This window comes from Melitaea cinxia, chromosome 14 (genome assembly GCF_905220565.1).
Source record: "Melitaea cinxia chromosome 14, ilMelCinx1.1, whole genome shotgun sequence".
Taxonomy (NCBI): domain Eukaryota; kingdom Metazoa; phylum Arthropoda; class Insecta; order Lepidoptera; family Nymphalidae; genus Melitaea; species Melitaea cinxia.
Window position 1 is genome coordinate 14,617,336 of NC_059407.1, and position 21,878 is coordinate 14,639,213.

The window sequence follows — 21,878 nt, forward strand, 5'->3', positions numbered from 1 at the left end:
CAGATCGACAAAAATATAGTCAAGCAACTACGCGTTATCAAAGATTACTCAAAAAGTAGTTATCAGATCTCGATAAAATTTATATGTTACCACATTATAAACATCAGCTTTCGATTAAATTAAAAATGATCAAAATCGATAAACCCAGTAAAAAGTTATTGCGGATTTTCGAGAGTTTCCCTCGATTTCTCTGGGATCCCATCATCAGATTTTGGTTTCCTTATCACGATACCAAACTAGGGATCCCCTTTCCAACAAAAAAAGAATTATCAAAATCGGTACATCCAGTAGAAAGTTATGCGGTATAATACAACGTAGGTCGACGAAAAAAGCGTCAAGTAAAAACGCATTATTGGATATAACTCGAAAAGTAGTTGTTAGATCTCAAATAAATTTAAATGGGACCAATTGGCACACACCACCTTTCGATTAAAACAAAATTTGTCGAAATCGGTCTACCCGGTCAAAAGGTCTGATGTAACATACATAAAAAAAAAATACAGTTGAATTGAGAACCTCCTCCTTTTTTGGAAGTCGGTTAAAAAGTGCAGTTGAAGGCTTCGTTTCATTCATTGCTGATATCAAAAATTCTATCTTTGCTCACTCTAACGCAATCTGTGTATTTCTGGATGTTGAGGGTGCATATGATAATGTGAACCTGTTTCAATTGATCAGAGTTTTGAGTGAATTAAAAATACCTAGAAAGTTATTAAGATGGATATTCAACTTTTTTTATAATCGTACAGTATATGTTAAATTTAATAATATTATACATGGGCCTAAGTATGCACATAAAGGATTAATGCAAGGTGCTATCTTATCACCAATTTTATACAATCTCTACACGTCTCAGATCCAAAATAATGTAAGAGAAAATAATGTAAATATCCTACAATATGCAGATGATTTAGTCATGTATTCTATTAATCAAAATATAAATATAGTTAAATGTAGTATAAACCAAGGTCTTAGTCAATTGCAAACTTTTTACCATAATAAACTTAAATTAAATATTAATTCTACCAAAAGTTCTGTTATGTTATTTGGAAAATCAAATTGTAATGTTCAAGTTACATATAACAATGAAAACATCCCTATTGTAAAGGAACAAAAATTCCTTGGTGTAATTATAGATAATAAACTTAAGTTTAATAGCCATATTGATTGTATATGTAAAAGAGCTTATAAAAGAATCAATATATTAAGATATTTAGCAGGAGTTTTTTGGGGTGCTGATGCAAAGATTCTAAGTATTTTATATAAAAGCATAGTAAGAAGCCACTTTGACTATAGCTGTATTGCCTATATAAATGCTAGGCCAGCTCTGCTAAAGAAACTAGATATTATTCAAAATAGGGCATTAAGAATAATTACGGGAGCTATGAAATCTACACCAATTAACTCAATGGAAATTGAAATAGGTATCCCTCCTCTAATATTAAGACGCTTGATGTTAGCTCAGAAATTTTGTCTAAAAATGCTTGCAATAAACTCTTCTTTACCCAGGGCTTGTTACCGTTACCAATTACCATTATAAAGTACCGGTAAATAGCGTTAATTTTAACAGATACCTTTTTTACCGTTAAAACTTTTAACGGTAATTCGGTAACGAAAACGTTTTTTAACGTTAAATTTTACCGTTAAATAGGATTTTAACGATACTGATAACGTTACCTCTAATATCACGAATTAACGAAATTTTTATCGATACCTCTACGACGTTGCCGCTCCGTGCAAAAAATCTTCGACTCGTCGCGCTGAACTCCCCGCGCCGCTCAATACGGATTGATAAGAGCAGCAACAGCGCGTGACATTAGATTTGATTATAATTATGCGATCGAACAAAAATCAATAAAAGTAGGCACGACCATCAATGAAAAAATACCTGTATAATTTTTTCATCAATAGATTATTATTATTATACTGGAATTCAGTTGCTAATAAAAACAACTTATTCAGAGATATTAAAATATAATAAATAAAATTGTGTTTACTCGCTAACGAAAGAAAAAACCAACTTCAATTACATTGACAAGTAAAATAACGTTTATAGACGAAAAAATTGTCATGTAAATGCGCATTATTAGATATAACTCGAAAAGTACTTGATCAAATCTAAATGGGACTATGTAACAAGCACCACCTTTTGATTAAAAAAAGAATTATCTAAATCGGTCCACCCAATAAAAATAAATTATAAAGTAACATGCATTACAAAAAATTCAATCGAATTGAGAATATCTTATTTTTTTCAAGTTTGTTAAAAATAATAATACACAACGAACAGCTTATTTCATATTCCATCATTGTTTTGATCATTGTTTAAAAAATAGATCACATAAGTGCACACTAAACAAACATTATATGGCGTATTCTCTAATAATTCATAAACCAATAAAGAAAATTACAAATCTAATCTGTCTCCTTCATACATTATACGAGCGTAATAATTTCGTTACCTATAACGTTAACAGTAGCAATTAACAGTAACGGTATAGATAAGTAACGTTAAAAAAAACGTTATCTAAAGTATCGTTACTCCAAAAATAACGTTATGCCGACCTTGACAAATTAACGATACCGAATTTTTAACGGTATTCCAAGCCCTATCTTTACCTGTTAGGAAGTTAACGTTAGTAGAAGAATTATCGAGTTGTATAGTGTCTTCTACAAATATTATTAACGCTCAATCATAAGCTAGTTATTTTACTCTTTGCGCTCAATCAATAAATTCTGCAATGCTTCCGCAAATGTCAGCTATTTTACATTTAACGATACCTAATTCAAGAAACAAACCCGAAGAAAGTTATCTTCAGGGATTTTCCCTTGTATACTCACCAGACAATAATAAACTCTATTATATGACGTGTTAGTACAATTTGTTTTAACACACCGCGGATTTGAACGGTCATATTCGACGTCGTGGGAAGAATTTCGGGAAGTCCCCGTGCATTGATTTTGTGTTACCGTTTTCTTTTAGTGTTACCGTATTAAGAATATTATTTTACCTTTTTTTTAGAAAATTATTTTACATTAGTTGAAAATTCAAAAATTCGGTAGATAGCACTGCTAAATCGGTATATCGGTAGACAAGGGCCAAAATCGGTAAATCTACCGATGAATCGGTAGCTTTTGCAACGCTGTTAACGATCTCTCTTGTCGGTCCCTCATGTCTGAGGATCGTGGTCAGCATCAGGGTGGCATCTGGAGCGGATGATGTGCCTCCACCGGTCTCTGTCCATGGCGTCTCTTACGACCGTGTATAACTTAGTGGCAGATGAGTTCTTGACCTGGTCTACCCATCTCGTTGGTGAACGACCGCGCGATCTTTTGCCGTCCGTGTTCCCAACCACAATCAGTCTCTCCAGATTTTTATCGCCTCTGCGCATCGTGTGGCCGAAGTACGACAAAATACGCCGTCGGCATATGGTGGACAACCTGGTTTTGATATGGAGCTGGGCCAGGATCGACGCATTAGTGCGTTTCGCAGTCCAAGGTATTCTCAGCATTCGCCTCCAGCACCACATTTCGAATGCATCAATCCTTTGCCTTTCTCGGGCCAGGATGGTCCATGTCTCAACTCCATACAGGAAGATAGGGAACACAAGGGCTCGTACCAGCCTGGTCTTGGTTCTGATACCGATTCCCCTTTTCTTCGAGATGTTGTTCAGACGCGCCATAGCATCCTTTGCCATCCCAATACGCCTTCTTATTTCGGGAACACAACTGCCGTCATTACATTAATTAATAATAATTAATTATTGTTAACGATAAATATCTCAAAATCTGTCTATTCTAGCTCTCTATGGCCTGTTTATGGATATAAATTTGAAAGCATTTGGGAAAAAAAATTTACAATTATTCTCGATATCAATAGTAAAACAGAATTGCTTAGAATATTAGATCATAAAAAAGATTTTTATAAAATTTATACGGATGGATCCAAAAGCATCCAAGAAGTTAAAGCAACTTATTTCGACAGTAATTTAGGCTGTACAAAATGTATTTTACTAAACAACAATTCTTCAATTTTTACTGCAGAATGTTACGCAATTTAAATGGCATTATTATATGTAAATTCCATTAGTAATGTTAGAAATGTTATTATTATTAGCGATAGCAAAAGCGCTTTATTAGCTATAGACAGATGTAAATTAACCTTTAAAACAAATTATTTAGTATTTAAGATTAGAAATTTACTGTACAATTTAAATGCGAGAAATGTTTACGTTGAGCTAGCCTGGGTACCCTCCCACAGAGGAATATCTGGTAATGAAAAAGCTGATAAAGCTGCAAAAAGTGGATATGATGAGGACCATAGAGATGTTGTTAAAACACCTTTCTCAGATTACTTTCTAATCATCAAAGACGGAATTAATATACTTTGGAGAGATTATTGGACCATAACAAAGGACAATGGTACGCTAAAATTCAAAAAGACTTCAATACTAAGCCCTGGTATAACATCATCAGCTGTGAATCAAGAAAATTTATCTCCATAATTAATAGAATGAGATTTGGACATTGTCTAATTCCCTCTCATCTTTTCAAATTAAAAATTATTCAAGATAGAAGAAGTGTACTAAATGCAGTGAGCCATACGCCGATAGTGCCGAAGTTGCATAGATTAATCCTGGCTTCGGATATAAATAAAATTTGCTCAGAAAATAAAATAAATACTCCCCGCCGCCCAGAAGAAATATTAGCCAACCCAAGATTTTTTAAACCATTATTCAAGTTTATATGTTCGACAATAGAGAAGATATAATAAGGAAAAAAAAAATCTGAAGTGTAGAAGTTTTTGTTTATAATTATATACATAATAAAATAGTAAAAATTTGTACAGTTTAGAGCGAAAGTCTCGAATCCAGCTCTCAATAAATTAAAAAAAAAAAAAAATCCCCCGATTTCGATATCATTCGTTTTTTTAAATTGCCTCCCTAAGAAAGCTAAAAATAAAGTACTTTATTTCATTTTTGTGTACACTCTTTGCCCTACAGTTTCTGTAAGTATTATTTATTATTATATATTATGCCCTACAGTCACAAACTAGTTTTCGTATATTAGTTTCATACTATTTAGCTTTTTAGACATTTTTTTTTTATTTTTTGTTTGGCTTTAGTACTTTTTGTCCACACACGAACATTTATTCAAAGTATATTATGTCATATGGTCCAAAAGTATGTAAGTATTTCGAAGTATTTTTAAAAGACTGTTCAAAGTAACCTAAGTTGATCTATAATACATTTTAATTATGTTAGTTGCGAGGTACCTATATAGTGTTGTATTTGTCTAAAAGATATCAGCAAGAACTTCACACTTTTACTCTCACTTCACTTATAATTAATAAAATATTCGTTAATATTAAGAAGAAGAAAAAAAAAACTTATTTTTAAAAACATGTTTTGATGGTAAATATTTCCAAACTTTAATAATTGTCAACTTTTTGTTTTTTTCCAAATTTTGTATTTATAATCCTTGTTTTATTATTGTGTTGTCATCTTTGTATACAGACTAGTATTATTTATGTTTTCGCTATCTGAACGCAAAGTCTGATTATGTAACAATAAACTAATTTTTGGGGAAGACACTGTGGCCTGTAAGGCTGTAACACAGCTTTTTTAAGCTAGCACGGGTCGCAGGGCTTCTTGATAATGTAAACTACATAATTTGAGCAAATAAAAACTATTTATAATTATTATTATTATTACTTATCATTGTTTATTAACGAATTAAGTAGTAATTTTGTAGGTACATATAGCTCTTATCTCTGTGTTTGAAACAATAATTTCATTATTCAGTTCAATTAGACGAAGAAATACTTTTCTTTTTTACAGATATAAATTATAATTAAATAAAAGTGAAAACATCAGGTTATTAAAATACAAAGAAAAATGTCTTCCATCGTGCGTACAGGTTAGTACATTATTTTGTGGGTATATTGAGTTTTATTTATTAAATTTTTTGTGTATATATATATATTTTTTAACTTTCTTTTTATAACATTTTATTTATTAAATTTCATTATAATTGCACATATACTAGTAGACTTAGACCATAATAGAAAATAGAACTTATAGGTACTATGATAAATCGAAACCGAACTGGATTTTAACTAGTTTTCAAATGTTTTTAGTTAAGGGCGATGTTCGCCCTGAAACATTGGGACGTACACTCACCCACGAGCACTTATCCATGGAATTCACACATTTTTACCGAAAACCCCCTCAAACGATTGCTGATAAATTTAACTACGAATTTAGTCTAGACACAATAGGATATATAAGGCAGTACCCATATAGCTCTAAAGATAATTTAACCCTCAATGATAAAGCTGCAAAGGAAGCAGTTTTACGAGACGTACAAGATTATAAAGCAAATGGTGGAGGTAAGTCAATCAAATGGTACGATACACCAGTCTAATGTAAATGTAGGTATATACATACTTGTAACTCGGTTTTAAAATAGCTTTGAAGCTTATTAGATATATCAATTTGTTATTTTGTGCATAATATCATTCGTTTTTACATGTCTTAACGTTGACTGGTAGATAGTGCTGTACTTATAGCTCTTAGCCTAGTTTTTGCTCAATGAAGGTTACATAATATAGTTTAAATAACTAATTAAAATAGATACTTAAAAAATTGGTTGTCTGTAAAGTTGGTTTACGGACGATAGGTAACGTGACAACGTCATAACAAAACATCTCCTCGGAGGCATAGGCCAATCGAGTGATGGTATTCCATATACTATCACTGAGCGTACCTACCTAACTGGACAATAAGCTTAACGCAATGAGTCATCCTTTTTCGTGTATGCCAATATGTATATTGACATACAATGACATACAATGAGTGACAATATGTATATTGTCACGTCAAAAAGAATAATCAAAAACTTCAGAAAATTAAATAAAAGATAATTTATAATTTTCAGGTACCATTGTGGAAAACACCACAGAAGGCTTGGAAAGAGACATTCAATTTTACGATTATGTTATGACAACTACAGGTGTTAATATTGTTGCTGGAACAGGCCATTACATAGCTGATATGCAATCAGCGAATAATCTTCACAGTTCTCTCGAAGATTTGTATGACCATATGTTCGCTGAACTAAGAACCGCCTGTGTGGACTATCCCTCTGTAAGGGCAGGGTTTATCGGTGAAATTGCAAGTGTTTGGCCTATAAGAGGTAGATAAATTTCATTTCGATTTTAAACATATAATTATTAACAATCTTAATGTCATATGTGTGGGTAACACAAAAATAAACCGTATTAGTTAAAAATAGCACGGTGTCGTCTCCTGTCAAAAGATTTTCGTTGTAATATGAAACTTTGAATAGGTCAGTCGAGGATGCAGGGTCGATCCCCACTGGAACGGCCGATTTTTGATATGATATTAAAATTGTTTAGAATTACCTAATGTGTGGGTAACACGAAAATAAATCTTAAATAATTATTACTTGCTTTTGCGAAGAAGATTGTTTTTTTGGCTAGGCTTTAGATTAAGACCCGTCGAATTAATTTTATTAAGAAATTATGCCGATAAACGGTCAAATTTTGAAGTTGGACAGGTTATCGTTAGGGTTATATATTTTTTTTGTAACGAAATTATGCCGATAAACGGTACAATTTTGAGCTTAGATAGGCTAAATTTTTTTTTATTCAACGGGTCTTAATCTAAAGACTTACCTTTTTTATGAACTGTATCCTACTTTAACTATATACTAACTGTACCTTCTTTTTTTTTTTTTTTTTTACCCAGAGGAAATCCCTAACGGATGCCTACGGCCCGGGGGAGCTGGAGGGTATGTCCGAGTCGCACGGACTAAAACCTCTGGGGTGTTCCTTCGACACGCCTGGACGGAATCACAGGGACACAGTTGCACTTCCGCGATACCGCTAGCGGTTGCCTTTCAAGCTCGACGCGATTCGTAACTCCTGAGAGGCTCCCTCGAACACTAAGGTCGCCTCCCTCCTCAGGACCGTGCAATGAGGACGATATATACCCCGATCTATCGCCCACTGGTCCGGCGTTACGGCGGCAGATTGGCCAAGTAGGCCCGACGTCGCCGACTGCGCCTTCCGCGACGAATCAGGAGCGAGTTTGGATCTTGTTCTCGCTCCCGTTCTGCCGCTTCCTTCTGCAGCATAATGGAATTGCAGAAGGAGGAAACTGCTATCCATTTTTCCTCACTGTCGACCATAGCCCTGATTAAAGCCGACAGCGAGAGATCCAGCCCAACAACTGCCGATAAGGCGGCACGCTCTTCACTCCACGCTGGACAGTCCGCGCGCGTGTGCTCCGCCGTGTCCTCGGCGCCGACGTCGCAGTGATGACACTCCGTCGTTGGCTCCCGCCCCAGCACTCGGCACAGGTAGCGGCCGAAGCAGCCATGCCCAGTCAATACCTGTGCCAAGTGGAACGACACCGCACCGTGTCTCCTTTCAACCCATTCACGCAGGCAGGGCCGAATCGCCGCAACCAGCTCCCGGCTCACCTCTGAATTTTCAAGGATGGCCGACCACTTCCGAAAGAGGTTGTCACGAGCAACGTTCCTCCATCGCACGACCTCTTGCGGAAGAGATGGGTCCTCTCTCAGGCGCGCTTCCGTCATGCGCCAGAAGACAGTTGCGAGGACTTCAGCTTCCAAGTCCCACGGAGGGCTGCTGGCGAGAAGGCACGATGCGGTGTAGGACACCGTACGGTACGCTCGTGCGGCTCGCAGAGCGATAGCACGCTGCGGCCGTCGCAGCAATGGCACATTTCTGGCGCAGAGTGCGTCCGCCCAAATCGGTGCACCATAAAGCGCCATCGAGCGCACAACTCCGACGTAAAGGCGTCTACATTTGTCACCAGGCCCTTCGAGGTTTGGCAGGAGGCGTCCGAGTGCCCCAGCAGTGGCCAGAAGCTTCGGAGCTAGCCGCCGGAAGTGCTCGTCGAACTTCCATCGACTGTCGAGAACGATTCCCAGGTACTTCATCGTCGACCCAACGGTGATAGAAGTACCTCCGACTACTATAGACGTTCCGGATTGTGGAGCACCTCTGGGCCCGTGGAAGGCTAGGACCTCCGTTTTCTCTAACGCTACGTCCAACCCGAGCGCCCGGATTCTGGTCACTACTTGAGCCACACCGGCCTTGGCAAGGCGGCCCGCCTCGCGATTATCGTCAGCATGAACAGTTATCAGAGTGTCATCTGCGTAACAAGTGACTGACACTCCCGGCAACGTAGCACCGCGAAGCACCCAGTCATAACCAATGTTCCACAGGAGCGGTCCGAGAACCGAACCCTGTGGAACACCGCAAGACATCGACCGCCTCGCCCATCCGCCGCTGGTCGGGAATTCAACGGCCCTTCCCACAAAGTAGTCGGCAATAAGCAGTTGAAGGTACCGCGGAATGCCGTGGTATCTCAGCGCGGCCTTCACTGTCTCCCAAGGCAAAGAGTTGAATGCATTTGAGACGTCCAACGATACGGCCCACAACACTCTTCCTCGAGAAACCGCCGTCTCGACGAGGTCCCTCAAGCGAGCGATAGCGGCGATGGTCGACCTTCCTCGACGAAAATACTAACTGTACCTACCTTTAATAAACCTTACCTTTTTTTTAAATAATTTCATTAAATTTTAATAATGCTAAAGAAATAATTGTGTTTGCTCGCAAACGAAAAAAAAACCGACTTCAATTATATCGACAAGTAATACAACGTAGATCGACGAAAAAATAGTCAAGCAACTACGCGTTATCAAAGATTACTCAAAAAGTAGTTATCAGATCTCGATAAAATTTATATGTGACCACATGATAAACATCAGCTTTCGATTAAATTAAAAATTATCAAAATCGGTACACCCAGTAAAAAGTTATTAAGGATTTTCGAGAGTTTCCCTCGATTTCTCTGGGATCCCATCATCAGATTCTGGTTTCCTTATCATGGTACCAAACTAGGGATATTCCCTTTCCAACAAAAAAAGAATTATCAAAATCGGTACATCCAGTAGAAAGTTATGCGGTATAATACAACGTTGGTCGACAAAAAAAGCGTCAAGTAAAAACGCATTATTAGATATAACTCGAAAAGTAGTTGTTAGATCTCAAATAAATTTAAATGGGACCAATTGGCACACACCACCTTTCGACTAAAACAAAATTTGTCGAAATCGGTCCACACGGTCAAAAGTTCTGATGTAACATACATAAAAAAAAAAAAAAAATAGTCGAATTGAGAACCTCCTCCTTTTTTGGAAGTCGGTTAAAAAGAATTGAATACCAAAAGACTTTATGAAACTCAATACTTATAACCATAAATTCGTAAGCTAAATTATATACGAATTTTTTCTCATTAAGATTCTGACTTATTATCTCCTGCAAAAACAATTACCTATCGACTAGCATTAACTGGCCTATAACATAAAATTAAAATTAAATTTTGTATTCTAATAAATTAAAATAATTAATAATATTTTTCAAGTTTTTTAACTACTTTAACTAGATTTTGAGCGTAAGGCGATACAGGCAGCCGGTGAAGTACAAGCTCAGGTTGGTTGTGGTGTAAGCTTCCATCCTCATCGTGTAGCTGAAGCACCCTTTGAAATAGTACGTCTTTATTTGGAGGCCGGTGGGAAAGTTGATAAGGTCGTCATGTCACATTTGGACAGTAAGTCTCATGTTTAATTTTAAGAAATGTTTACATGACTATAGCTTATACTCGACAATATAATATAGCGCAGCGGTCACAGCACAAACATTTGTATAGACAGATCTTTACCGTGGTTTCGCTTATTAATACTTTGAAGTTTAACTTTTGCACGTACATTAAAAAAGTGTAACTTTTTTCATATAAAAGCTAAGATTATTTCTTTCGTTTCTTATTTAGAAAATTTACTTAGTGTTATGTTTCCAGGAACTTTGTTAGATCGTGCTAAGCTGTTAGAGTTTTCCGAGCTAGGTACATATTGCCAATTTGATTTGTTTGGAACAGAAGTTTCTTACTACCAGTTAAACATCGACACGGATATGCCGTCCGATGCTCAAAGATTGAATATGATATGCAGTTTACTGGAAGATGAAAAGGAAGAAAAAATACTTATGTCCCACGATATCCATACTAAGCATCGATTGGTAAGGAAATCTAGTGAAATATACAAAAAAAAAATCTGTTTTCAGATATTTCTCAAACTTTTTTGGTAATTTATTAGAATAGTAGACCCAATTTATTGTTTTTTTAGAGTTGTTCTGTAACAGTCTGTATAACCCCATTTGCTTCTTAGCAAAAGACGAATAATGAACAAATTTTTAGCACTAAACACTGGCAACCATCTGATTTTGTTCCTCTGTCTAGTTCCTCTAAGCTCAAGCAAGATAGAGCCCGACAATAATTAAAAATACATTAATAAATATTTTATAAGAGTTGACCCATATAAAACCTATTTTGTTTTCCTTCTGTATAAAAAACTAAAAATTTACTTCTCACCGGCTGCTACTGTATGCTGTTCTGTACAAAAAAAAAATAATAATAAACAATACAAAATTTAAAAAAAATACCTAAAGTCTGTTTAACGAGAAGATACCATACGTAAACAAACCAAATGCGAGGTCATTCAACTATGCAGGGTTTTGTAACATTTTTTTACTTACACAAATGTTTAAAATGTAAAATATATTTATATTTTGGTAGTTACTTAATTTAATATAATTAATTAAATACAATTATTTGTATAAGATTAGATACTTCTTAAATAATAATTATCAAAATATAAAAATCACCCCGACCGCTTCAGGACACGGAATGAAATAAAAATAAATAATACAAAATCAAAGGGCCGTCCGCAATTCGAATGTTTTTAAAGCCAGTTAAAATATCGTTTGACCTTGCAGAGAGACGTGCAGCAGATAGCAAACAAACAAGATAGAAAGAGATAGAGTATATTTTGTTGGTTCCGTCGTCGCTACGAAAAAATGATGGACTTTGTTTACGTTTGGTATCCCTTCTCGTTGAACAGACTTTAAATTCACTAGTTTTACTATTTCTATATTTGTACATTTTTAATTTTACAGATTGATTATGGTGGTCACGGGTATAGCCATATTCTGACAAATGTTATACCTAGAATGAAAACCAAAGGAATATCCAAAGAAGTCATAGACAAGATTACGATCAAAAATCCAGCGGAGTGGTTGAGCATTCCCATTTAAGATATCAAAAATAAATATATTACGCACATCCTCTTTAAGCCTTATAATTACAAAGTTGTGCACGTTAACTTACTTGTAATTTTTATTTTTTCCGATATTGGTATGTCGAAAATTGTAAACAATTTTAGTTGTTGATTGTTTGTTAAGTTGTTGTTGTTGTTGATTGAATGTTTTACATATAAGCATATTTTTGTAAATTGAAAAAGAAAACAATTATTTTTCTTAAGGGGTCTGGCCACCCTGGCGAACCGAGAAATGCACTTTTTTATTTTTTAATTAATAAATCTGAAACTATCGGTCGGAATATTTTTATTATTTAGGTCATTATCACAAAGAGTTTCAAGAGTAACATAATAAATTTTTTTTGGAAAATATTTAAAAATGACGTCGTGACGCTAGTTGCCGCGGGGGTCCTCCACACGATACGCGCGGTCCTTGTCCCACCTGGAACTCGGTTATGGTACATCTGAAAAACAACAAAAAAATTCAGGTTCTTACAATGTAGTGTGACTACAATGTAGCGTAGCCGTTTTGTTTTTCGAACTTCAGAAAAATTATGGGAGTCGCAAATACAAAAATTATCATTTTTTACCGAATGCTGAAATGATAATTTTTGTATTTGCGACTCCCATAATTTTTCTGAAGTTCGAAAAACAAAACGGCTACGCTACATTGTAGTCACACTACATTGTAAGAACCTGAATTTTTTTGTTGTTTTTCAGATGTACCATAACCGAGTTCCAGGTGGGACAAGGACCGCGCGTATCGTGTGGAGGACCCCCGCGGCAACTAGCGTCACGACGTCATTTTTAAATATTTTCCAAAAAAAAATTATTATGTTACTCTTGAAACTCTTTGTGATAATGACCTAAATAATAAAAATATTCCGACCGATAGTTTCAGATTTATTAATTAAAAAATAAAAAAGTGCATTTCTCGGTTCGCCAGGGTGGCCAGACCCCTTAAGCATTTTTAAACTCAAAATAACCTATTCCAATTAATTTTTTAGAAATTAGTTTGATTTTAGTTTATTCATATTAATTGAGGTAGGGCACAGCATGAAATATCCTGCCCAAAATCTGGAGCAGCTTCTTGTGGTAACGCTATTTGACGGACGACAGTGTCCGACGGTAAAAAGTTATGAATCATTGTCCTTTTTTAACCTTCGATTTTTTTTTTTTTATATGACCAGGACAGAAAACAAGCGTACGGCTCACCTGATATAAGTAGTAGTATATAAGAGATACCGTAGCTTATAGACGCCTACAATACCAGAAGCATCGAAAGCGCGTTGCCGACCCAATCCCCCCAGGAGCTCTGGTCACCTTACTCATCAAAGGGAACACAATACTGCTTGAAAACAGTATTATTTAGCTGTGGTCTTGTGTAAAGTCGAGGTACTACCCCAGTCGGGCTGCTCCAGATTTTGAGCAGGAAATTCTGCTGTGCCCTACCTCAGTCAAAACACTTATTCCTTCCAATATATTTATAAAATCTATTCTATTCGCATATATTAATCTTAAATGTATAGTTTATTGATTAAGGCGAAACTGGTCCTAGCGGCCTATTCTACCTCTCGCTGTCATTAAAAGCATTTATACTAATATATTATCAGTCAACTTCTTTTCTCATTATAAATACAGATGGTAGTCAGTTTTAACTTTTTGTATTATTTCTAATTTTTAAAGATCTATTTAGTATGTAACTTCTATATCTTGTTTAATAAACTGTAGTAAAGTGTTATTTTTTATTGTATTAATAAATAAAACAAAATATTTGATACGTCTGTTTTATTTATACACCAATATTTTTAATTTAATTTCATTTAAATGGTGATAAACAAACATTCTTATATATCAAAAACTGAAACAAAATATACGTTAATATGTTTGAAAATTTTACTTTTAATATTATGTATGATAATTATCAAACATGACCCGACGCTTCATTAATTTCAAAAAATACTTCACAACGATAACTATATAACCTCTTTTCAATATCACATCTTTAAAAAAATGTGCAACTATTTTTTATCTTTACATATTTTGCATTTAGAGATAGTTCAATATTTAAACTTATTTTGCATGTAAATCAATCTTCCAAGTCTAAGTTCTGTAGTTCCTCATCCAGGTCTTCATCAAGGAACAGGTTCTCGTTGATGGGGACGGAGTCTGGAGCCGTTTGATCGGTCTCCTTCTCACCATTTTGTAGATTAAGCTGATGCAATCTATCTTCTGTAGCTTTAGTCCCTGAGTCATCCACCTGCAACGATTAGATTGATACTTTGTACTAAACTGTAAAAATACTAAAAATTACATAATATATCTACTGTAATAACACAAATATTATTGTTTAGACACGTGTTAAACTAGCCTAACCCCGACGGTATAAGTGTGCCTCCGACTTTACTTCATACGAAGATAATTAAAATAATATATTTTAATATAAGAAACCCAGGTGTGCCCACAGCCTTATTTTACTGTACGGCACACGTGCAAGATTTCAACATCATTTCGGAAGAAGATGGCAAGCAACGGAAGGCGACCACAGCAGCGACAGCTCCACCGTGGAAACCTTTCTTCAACTTCGTTTTATTTAATCATTCTTTTACTTAACATCAGTAGGGAATCACCTCTCTTTAGTTATAAGTTTATTTGTAATTTAAATTAATAAATTATTATAAGTAAATTGCTTTTTTTGGCATCTGCGGCTGCAACAATCGTAACTCGTGCATATTGTGGATATAAACAAGAACTAGATATCAACGTTATTTATTATCATTGTGTATTGTTTATACATATGTTTTTTCCCATTAATATCTTTTATACCAATTTACAGTACATAGCTAATTAATAAGAGCAGTCTCCCCGTGATCATGGCGATTGAAACATTACCGAAATATAGATATCAACAAAACAATTAACGTAGTAAGCACCCAAACAAATATAAATTTAAATATTATCAATAATCAGTCAGGTATGTCTGTGTTTGGGCAATATCTATCTCATTTAACTTAGTTCTATCAAGAAGACAGACATGGTTACGAGCGATCAAATTTTGAATTGGAATATACGGAAACTTAATAATTATCAATCAATACTCTTGTTTTATTGCGTTGAGTCCGAGACCCGATTCATGGCACCATTGTGTTAGGTTCCAGTTCGAATTCTAACGGTAAAATAGAATTATAAAAAAATATAATGATAAAAAAACTATGTATACCAGCTCTGATACACGATTGGAGAAACAATTACTGTGATATTTAAAAATTAAAACATTCTATAAAAATTTTCAAATTATCATTGACGCTTTATATTCGTATTGGTAGTGTGCTGGTATACTATAAATAAACTAGCTGACTCGGCAAACGTTGTCTTGCCGCTAAACGGCATTTAAAAATAGGGGTTGATCGTAGAGGGTTGAATATTTAGAGTTGTATGTATTTTTTAATTTTGTATCATATAAAAAATTATCTTCAAATTAAAAAAAATTAGGGGTGGACTACCCTTAACATTTAGGGGAATAAAAAATAGATATTGTTCGATTTTCAGACTTACTCGATGTGCACACAAAATTTCATGAGAAACAGTCAAGCCGTTTCGAAGGAGTTTAACTACAAACACCGCGACACGAGAATTTTATATATTAGATAAATAAATAAATAAACGCTTCACACTTAACGGCCCCAGTAGGATTTTCTCCTGTGTCGGAGGGTCCGGAAACACACAATATGTGTAACGTCCAGACCACGACAAACATCTATATGGCCGATACAAATGTCTGTCGTGAGCGGGAATCGCACCCGCGACCGCTGCGCTAACGCGCCGTCCTATATCTTGCATAAACAGCTAAAAGCGCTGTAATGCATCACTGCTCAGCGATTTGTTTGTAACAAATTTTTTGTTGGATGGTTGGGTGAATTACTATGCATGAGTGAGTGTGAGCAATATTTGAGTTTCTTAGCAAGTAGAGACAGGTTAAATATGTTTAATATCTATACATGTTTTGCTTGTGTAGGCAAATTAATACCAGTGTCTTAGATTACAGGAAACTGATATACATTTTTTTTAAATAATTATAAAGATGAACAAAAATGTTTTACACCAAGATTCCAGGTAGGAGTTAATAAAAATGCAACTTGGAACAAAAATAATTTTTACTCGCAACTGCACCAGTCTCAGGTCAGTCGTTTACTATATTGAGTAAGATATGTTGAGGAAGGGCACAGCAGAATATATCCTGCTCAAATTCTGGAGCAGCCCAACTGGGGAAGTACCTCGACCTTACTCAAGGTCACAGCTAAATAATACTGCTCTCAAATAGTGCTCCTGAATAGGGTCGAGGGTAGGTCGGCAACGGGATGCTTCTGGTGTTGAAAGCGTCTATTGGCTACGGTAACCGCTTACTATCAGGTGGAGCAAATGTTTGTTTACCAACCCATATGTATAAAGAAACCTAGCATAGCTAATGTGTGTACGGCACTCACCTCGGATGCCTCCATGCTGAGTAGTTCCAGCTGTATATCACGATACTCAGTTGTATCCCGTTCTTCATCCTCATCATAGTTGCGGAGGTCGAAGGTCTCATCATCATCATCAGCATCAGCTGCCAATGCGGGGTCGAATGAGAACATTTCTCTGCCGGATAGACCGACGGCTCGGCCAGCTTTGAAATCGTTCCTCTTCTGCTCCTCTGCCTTAGTGAAAGCATCCTAAAAAAAGTTATGTAAAGGATTATAGAATATCGACTAAAGTGTTTAATAGATTTTAATTTTTTTTATGACCCACTTATTAATAGGCTTTATTTCCACCATTTGCACAACATGTAATTTTAAGTAATTTAAAGTTCTGCAACAAAATTTAGTTGTTTGATAAAGATTTAAATTAAAATAAATAAATAAATCGACAATTGATAAAAATGTATCCCTATTTCCTTTAATCACGCCATAGCTTGAGAACGACTTTACTTTTTTCCTTCATCTTTTTTAAAAAGTGTTCTAATACTTTGTAGATATAATACTTTCCTAAATGTAAAAATTTTATAAATTTGCGCATAAAATGGAAAATTACAGGGAAAATAAACTAGTATTTAAACTTCGCGCGTATGATGACAGTTAGAGGACATCCAATAATTACGTGAATGGGGGGGGTCCAATGAAATCTCACCAAATCTCATTTAAGCCGAGGGGGGATAATCGAAAATCTCACAAAAATATAAAATATTACCTACAGATATTAAAAAAAAAAAAATTTTTAGTATTCATTTTGCCTGCTAAAATAAATCTCATGGCTATTAAAAAATTTCGTGCATACAAAGTACACATGTCAGAAGTGAAACTAGAAAAGCGGTTAGGAGGTGAACAAATAATTGTATATATGGATGCCTTTTTATTGCATTTGCTGATAAAAATCATTTCCATTTCAGTTCGAATTAATATTCATAGTTAAGGCAAGACAATGTCTGTAGCGGGTAAGATAGTATTTTTATATATTTTTTAATACTTACTACCGTGACTGCCACAGTGCACCACTGCATTACTATGCAAACTCATAACTGTATTTATTAAAGTAAAACTTCTTAGAGTAAGCTGGTGAATGCGTGATGAGAGCGTTGCGAAAAGTGTGATCGAGCGAGGCGAACGGAAGTTGAGAGGGAGATATTAGTTAGTGAAAATAGTAAAAGGGAGAGTTACGTTTTACTTCAGTCGTGTGGTCTAAAGCACACTCGTTTAAGTGTTATGAACTTGATGTGTACCTGTTTTTCTTTGATTTTCTTCTTTTTCCAGGCAAGGAAGGTTTCTAATGTAATTTTAGTTTGATTCGGTCCTAATGCTGCTCGTTCTTTTTCTATTAAATCGACAAGTGATATTTCGTTTTTCTTCTCTTCCAATTTCTTCTTATCCCGTTTTAGAACGAAGCCAGGTGGCAGAGCGTGTCTGTATATACATTTAGTACCCGCGGGACATTCCCAAAACCAACCATACTTTGACTTTTCGACTGCTTCTATGAAATATTTGCAGATCTGTAATAAATGAAAAGAAAATTTTTAACTTTGGAACATTAACAAAGTTAATGACTTCTTGTTTAAATGATATAGATAATTTTGAAACACATGAAATAATCATTACAAAATAATACCACATTGTATATACTATAACATAAATTTAACTTATAAGTCAAATTATAGGACCTCTATCTGTTTATATTTTTTACACGATAAAAAAAACCGGCCCTCCATTTATATAGAGATAGATAGATCATGCTACAATTTTTTGAATAGAGGCAATTTCCATGTGTTGATGTTGTTGTAACTTATATGTGTAAATGTTTCATTGATTTTGTATACTTTTTTCATACCAAATGTGGTAAATACTGCCTCTAAATAGCAAAACAATTAAAAACAGTGCCCAAAATACTGGAAACTCAGAAAACCAACAACAAACGTGACACATATCCCATTTCACATCAGTAATACAATTGTCATAATCAAAAGATGATCCTCCATATTTATAGATTAAAAATATCTCAGTTCTACATGCTTAATAAACAAGACAAATATGACGAACTCTAAGAAAACCAACTACAATGTAGATGGACTGGACTATGCCTTTGTAATTACGAAAAGTGGACTAGAGAGATCTAATGAATATATCAAACAAAGATACGAGTTTAGTGGCCGAGATCGCAAAATGAGAAGATTAGGAGACACACTGCAAATGTTTGTAGAACGTAAAGGGGAATAGGAAACAGACTATGGCGAAGCCTACTGAATGTAGTACACCATAGTCCTGTATTATGTATTATTATGGTTAACATATAATATTTATGTCAAATATGTAGTTTATAAAAGTGGGCAGCATATATTATATATAAGATTTCGTTTCGGTGAATAGTTTTAGCATATATAATGCTTTTTATTAGAAAATAAGAATCGTAAAAGTTAAAAGTTTTAAGTAAAAGGAGAAACAGATCTTTATCGCCTCTTAAGCCTTCTGATGTAAAAGTCTATTAGTTACTAATTTACACGATAAACTTTATTTATAGCTGTTGAAACTGGACCTAAGTGTGTTACTATTGGTATAAAACTTGATATTTGTAGTTCTAGATGTGTCTAGATTTCATTTATTTATTAATTATATAGTATTAATATAACTATAGTAACACTTACAATATCAGTCGAAGGCCGTTGTTTGTTGCCTTCTCCGTGTTTCTTCTCAACGACCTCTTTTAATTTATCTTCATCCCAATTGTCCATATTATCATCGTCGTCATCTCTCATATCAACGTATAAGGACCTCTTTTCTGCCTGTAATTAGAAAAAAATAAATTGTACTCATGATAGTATATTAAGATATAATAATTTAAATTTAAACATCATTTGTTAATTTGTGTTCTTTATTGTACAATACATTTTTAAATTGTTCGAACTCGAAGCTAAAAAAAATTATCTACAGCAAGATTGTAATGTATGATGGAGGACATACTTTACAATATCAATAGGAAGCATTTGTACTTTTGACTGCCAATTACTTAATGACACTATTTGCAAGAATTTTTTAGATTAACTAGCTGACCCAGCAAATATTGTTTTGCCATATAATTTATAAACCCTCTTAATCCCCCCTCCCTTATAACTTAGGGGTGTGAAAAATAGATGTTGGCTGATTCTCACCTACCCAATATCCACACAAAATTTCATAAAAATCGATCCAGCCATTTCAGATGTAGGATGGATGAGGTATAGTAACTAACATTGTGACAAGAAAATTTTATATATAAGATGTGTTTAATCACTTAAAGCAGTTTCTATTGCATTAGTTTAATATCTGCTATAACTAAAACATAGTAATGGTAGTGGGCAAGAACAGGACACTTTAATATAAGATTAACAATTTACTTATAATATGGTATTTCTATATAAAACCATTATACCTTTCTTTCAATAGTCAAGTCATGGGAAAATTTGCACCTGTCCCCCTTCGTACACTGTCCTTGTTTGAAGAAAGCACACACGACAGATTTCGGATCGATTCCTATAAAAAAAGGTTATTTAAATTATAACATAATACAACAGATAAAATTCAGCATAATAATCTTAAATAATTTTTGATAGCATCATAATTATCAAAGCTAAGTGTATATCTTTATTATTGGCCGCTATTGAGTGTGAGGAATCACATTTGAATAATATTTATTTATTATTTACATTTAATTAATTTTTTTTTTACCTTTTTCAACTTTCTGTGTCTGAACAGGTTTAAACAGCAGAGCTAATTCCTTCTGTTCTTTTAATTTATTCTCTTTCTCTTTTTTCTTGTCTTCCATAGGCTTTGCCGGGTGTATTCCCCCACTTTTGACCTGCTTCTCCACTTGCTGGATAAACTTTTGCTGCTTTGCACCCTTTTTATTCTTCAATCCAAAAGTTTTGTCCTGAGAATTATAAAATATAAATAAATGTGTGTAGTTGTTTAATTATGTTACAAAATTGTTAATGTTATGAAATCACAGAATGCAGTCACAATATATGTAAAAATACATAATTAGCAAATTAAACTTGATCAGACATATTATAAATGTAATTCTTCTACTTCTTCTTCTTCTTCGGCTTTATATGGCTGTTATATATTATACATTTTCATATATATATATATATATATATATATATTAATAAATATAATTGAAACTATGGATAATATCTTTACAGATCAATGTAATGATTTGTAGTGTCATATTTTCTAATTGGTCTAGTGAAGCTTTTCACTAGTTCTAAACATGCTAACAAATAAAAAAAAATTCAGCATTATATTTTTATGCTTTTTATCGCAGATAATAATCACTTAAAGTTACAAAGACGTCTAGGTGTAAATGATTACAAGTGCATAAGGAAGTGTTTATTTCCATGCCTTCGCAGTTTTATACATTTGAATATTATACAAATTTTATAGAAATATGATGTCTTTTACCTCTATTACTTTCTCCTTTTTCTTCTGCTCAGTCTTTTTGCTGGCAGAGTTACCAGCTTTTTTCGGAGGCATGGTTATGTTATACTATTTAGGTATTACAATAGTAACTATATTATGTCTATAAATTTAAGTTTTAAACATAAATCAAACTCTCAACGGAGAAATAACGCCTTCGTAAAGACGTTAACATCCGTAGATAAAATAAAAAATAAATCTCGTTCCAGAATTGTCGTGGAAGATCATGCACAAGTTGACTTAAAATCACAGATTAGTATATACCTATGTAGCTAGCTACTTAAAATTGACATTGAAAAGTCGGAAGTACAGACTATATAATACATAGGCTACTTAAAGATCTGTTGAGAAACGATAAAACTTTTGTAATGAGTTTATGCGCGGCGCACTATTGCAACCAGTCATACTCTCACTCTCTAGCTATACATTATTTTCATCACACGGGACGGGAACCGAAACTAAAAAGGCAAAATCATGGATCACAGCTAGTATTAATTTAGTTGTCTGGCAATACATATGGTATTGCCAGTCCTAAGCCTGAAATATATATCACAATTTTCCTTTGCGTATACTTAAGTATGAAGGAAAATCAACTTTTTTTTACAAATCAATGCTTATTTTAGAACAAACTTAGAAAACCAAACCAAAAAAAAAAACATTATGAATTTCAGCCAGTTTTCACATCTCATTGGCCATTTT

The 21,878-nt window shown here is 34.3% G+C and overlaps 2 protein-coding genes across 2 annotated transcripts; one reads left to right on the forward strand and one right to left on the reverse strand.

Moving 5' to 3' along the window:
• Positions 1-5,894: 5,894 nt before the first annotated feature.
• On the forward strand, positions 5,895-12,270 carry LOC123660019 (phosphotriesterase-related protein-like). The gene is made up of 6 exons (XM_045595160.1): positions 5,895-5,916; positions 6,137-6,388; positions 6,937-7,194; positions 10,500-10,664; positions 10,911-11,128; positions 12,065-12,270. Exons 1-6 carry the CDS (start codon positions 5,895-5,897, stop codon positions 12,200-12,202), a joined length of 1,053 nt encoding a protein of 350 aa, XP_045451116.1. The 3' UTR covers positions 12,203-12,270.
• A 1,808-nt stretch (positions 12,271-14,078) lies between these two features.
• LOC123660018 (zinc finger CCCH domain-containing protein 15 homolog) lies at positions 14,079-21,492 on the reverse strand. The gene is made up of 7 exons (XM_045595159.1): positions 21,165-21,492; positions 20,430-20,631; positions 20,134-20,234; positions 19,370-19,507; positions 17,957-18,223; positions 16,689-16,913; positions 14,079-14,464 (listed from the first exon to the last, which is right to left on the reverse strand). Exons 1-7 carry the CDS (start codon positions 21,234-21,236, stop codon positions 14,294-14,296), a joined length of 1,176 nt encoding a protein of 391 aa, XP_045451115.1. The 5' UTR covers positions 21,237-21,492; the 3' UTR covers positions 14,079-14,293.
• Between the last annotated feature and the right edge of the window lie 386 nt (positions 21,493-21,878).

What these genes read in the sequence shown, in the direction of transcription:
- LOC123660018 (XM_045595159.1), bottom strand. Translation starts at nt 21,236, where the DNA reads ATGCCTCCGAAAAAAGCTGGTAACTCTGCCAGCAAAAAGACTGAGCAG. An exon ending in ACTTGACTATTGAAAGAAAG is followed by an intron (nt 19,508 to 20,133) that starts GTATAATGGTTT and finishes TTCTAATTACAG; the next exon opens with GCAGAAAAGAGGTCCTTATA. An exon ending in TCAGCATGGAGGCATCCGAG is followed by an intron (nt 14,465 to 16,688) that starts GTGAGTGCCGTA and finishes TAATCGTTGCAG; the next exon opens with GTGGATGACTCAGGGACTAA.
- LOC123660019 (XM_045595160.1), top strand. Translation starts at nt 5,895, where the DNA reads ATGTCTTCCATCGTGCGTACAG. An exon ending in GTCTTCCATCGTGCGTACAG is followed by an intron (nt 5,917 to 6,136) that starts GTTAGTACATTA and finishes AAATGTTTTTAG; the next exon opens with TTAAGGGCGATGTTCGCCCT. An exon ending in AAGTGTTTGGCCTATAAGAG is followed by an intron (nt 7,195 to 10,499) that starts GTAGATAAATTT and finishes TACTTTAACTAG; the next exon opens with ATTTTGAGCGTAAGGCGATA.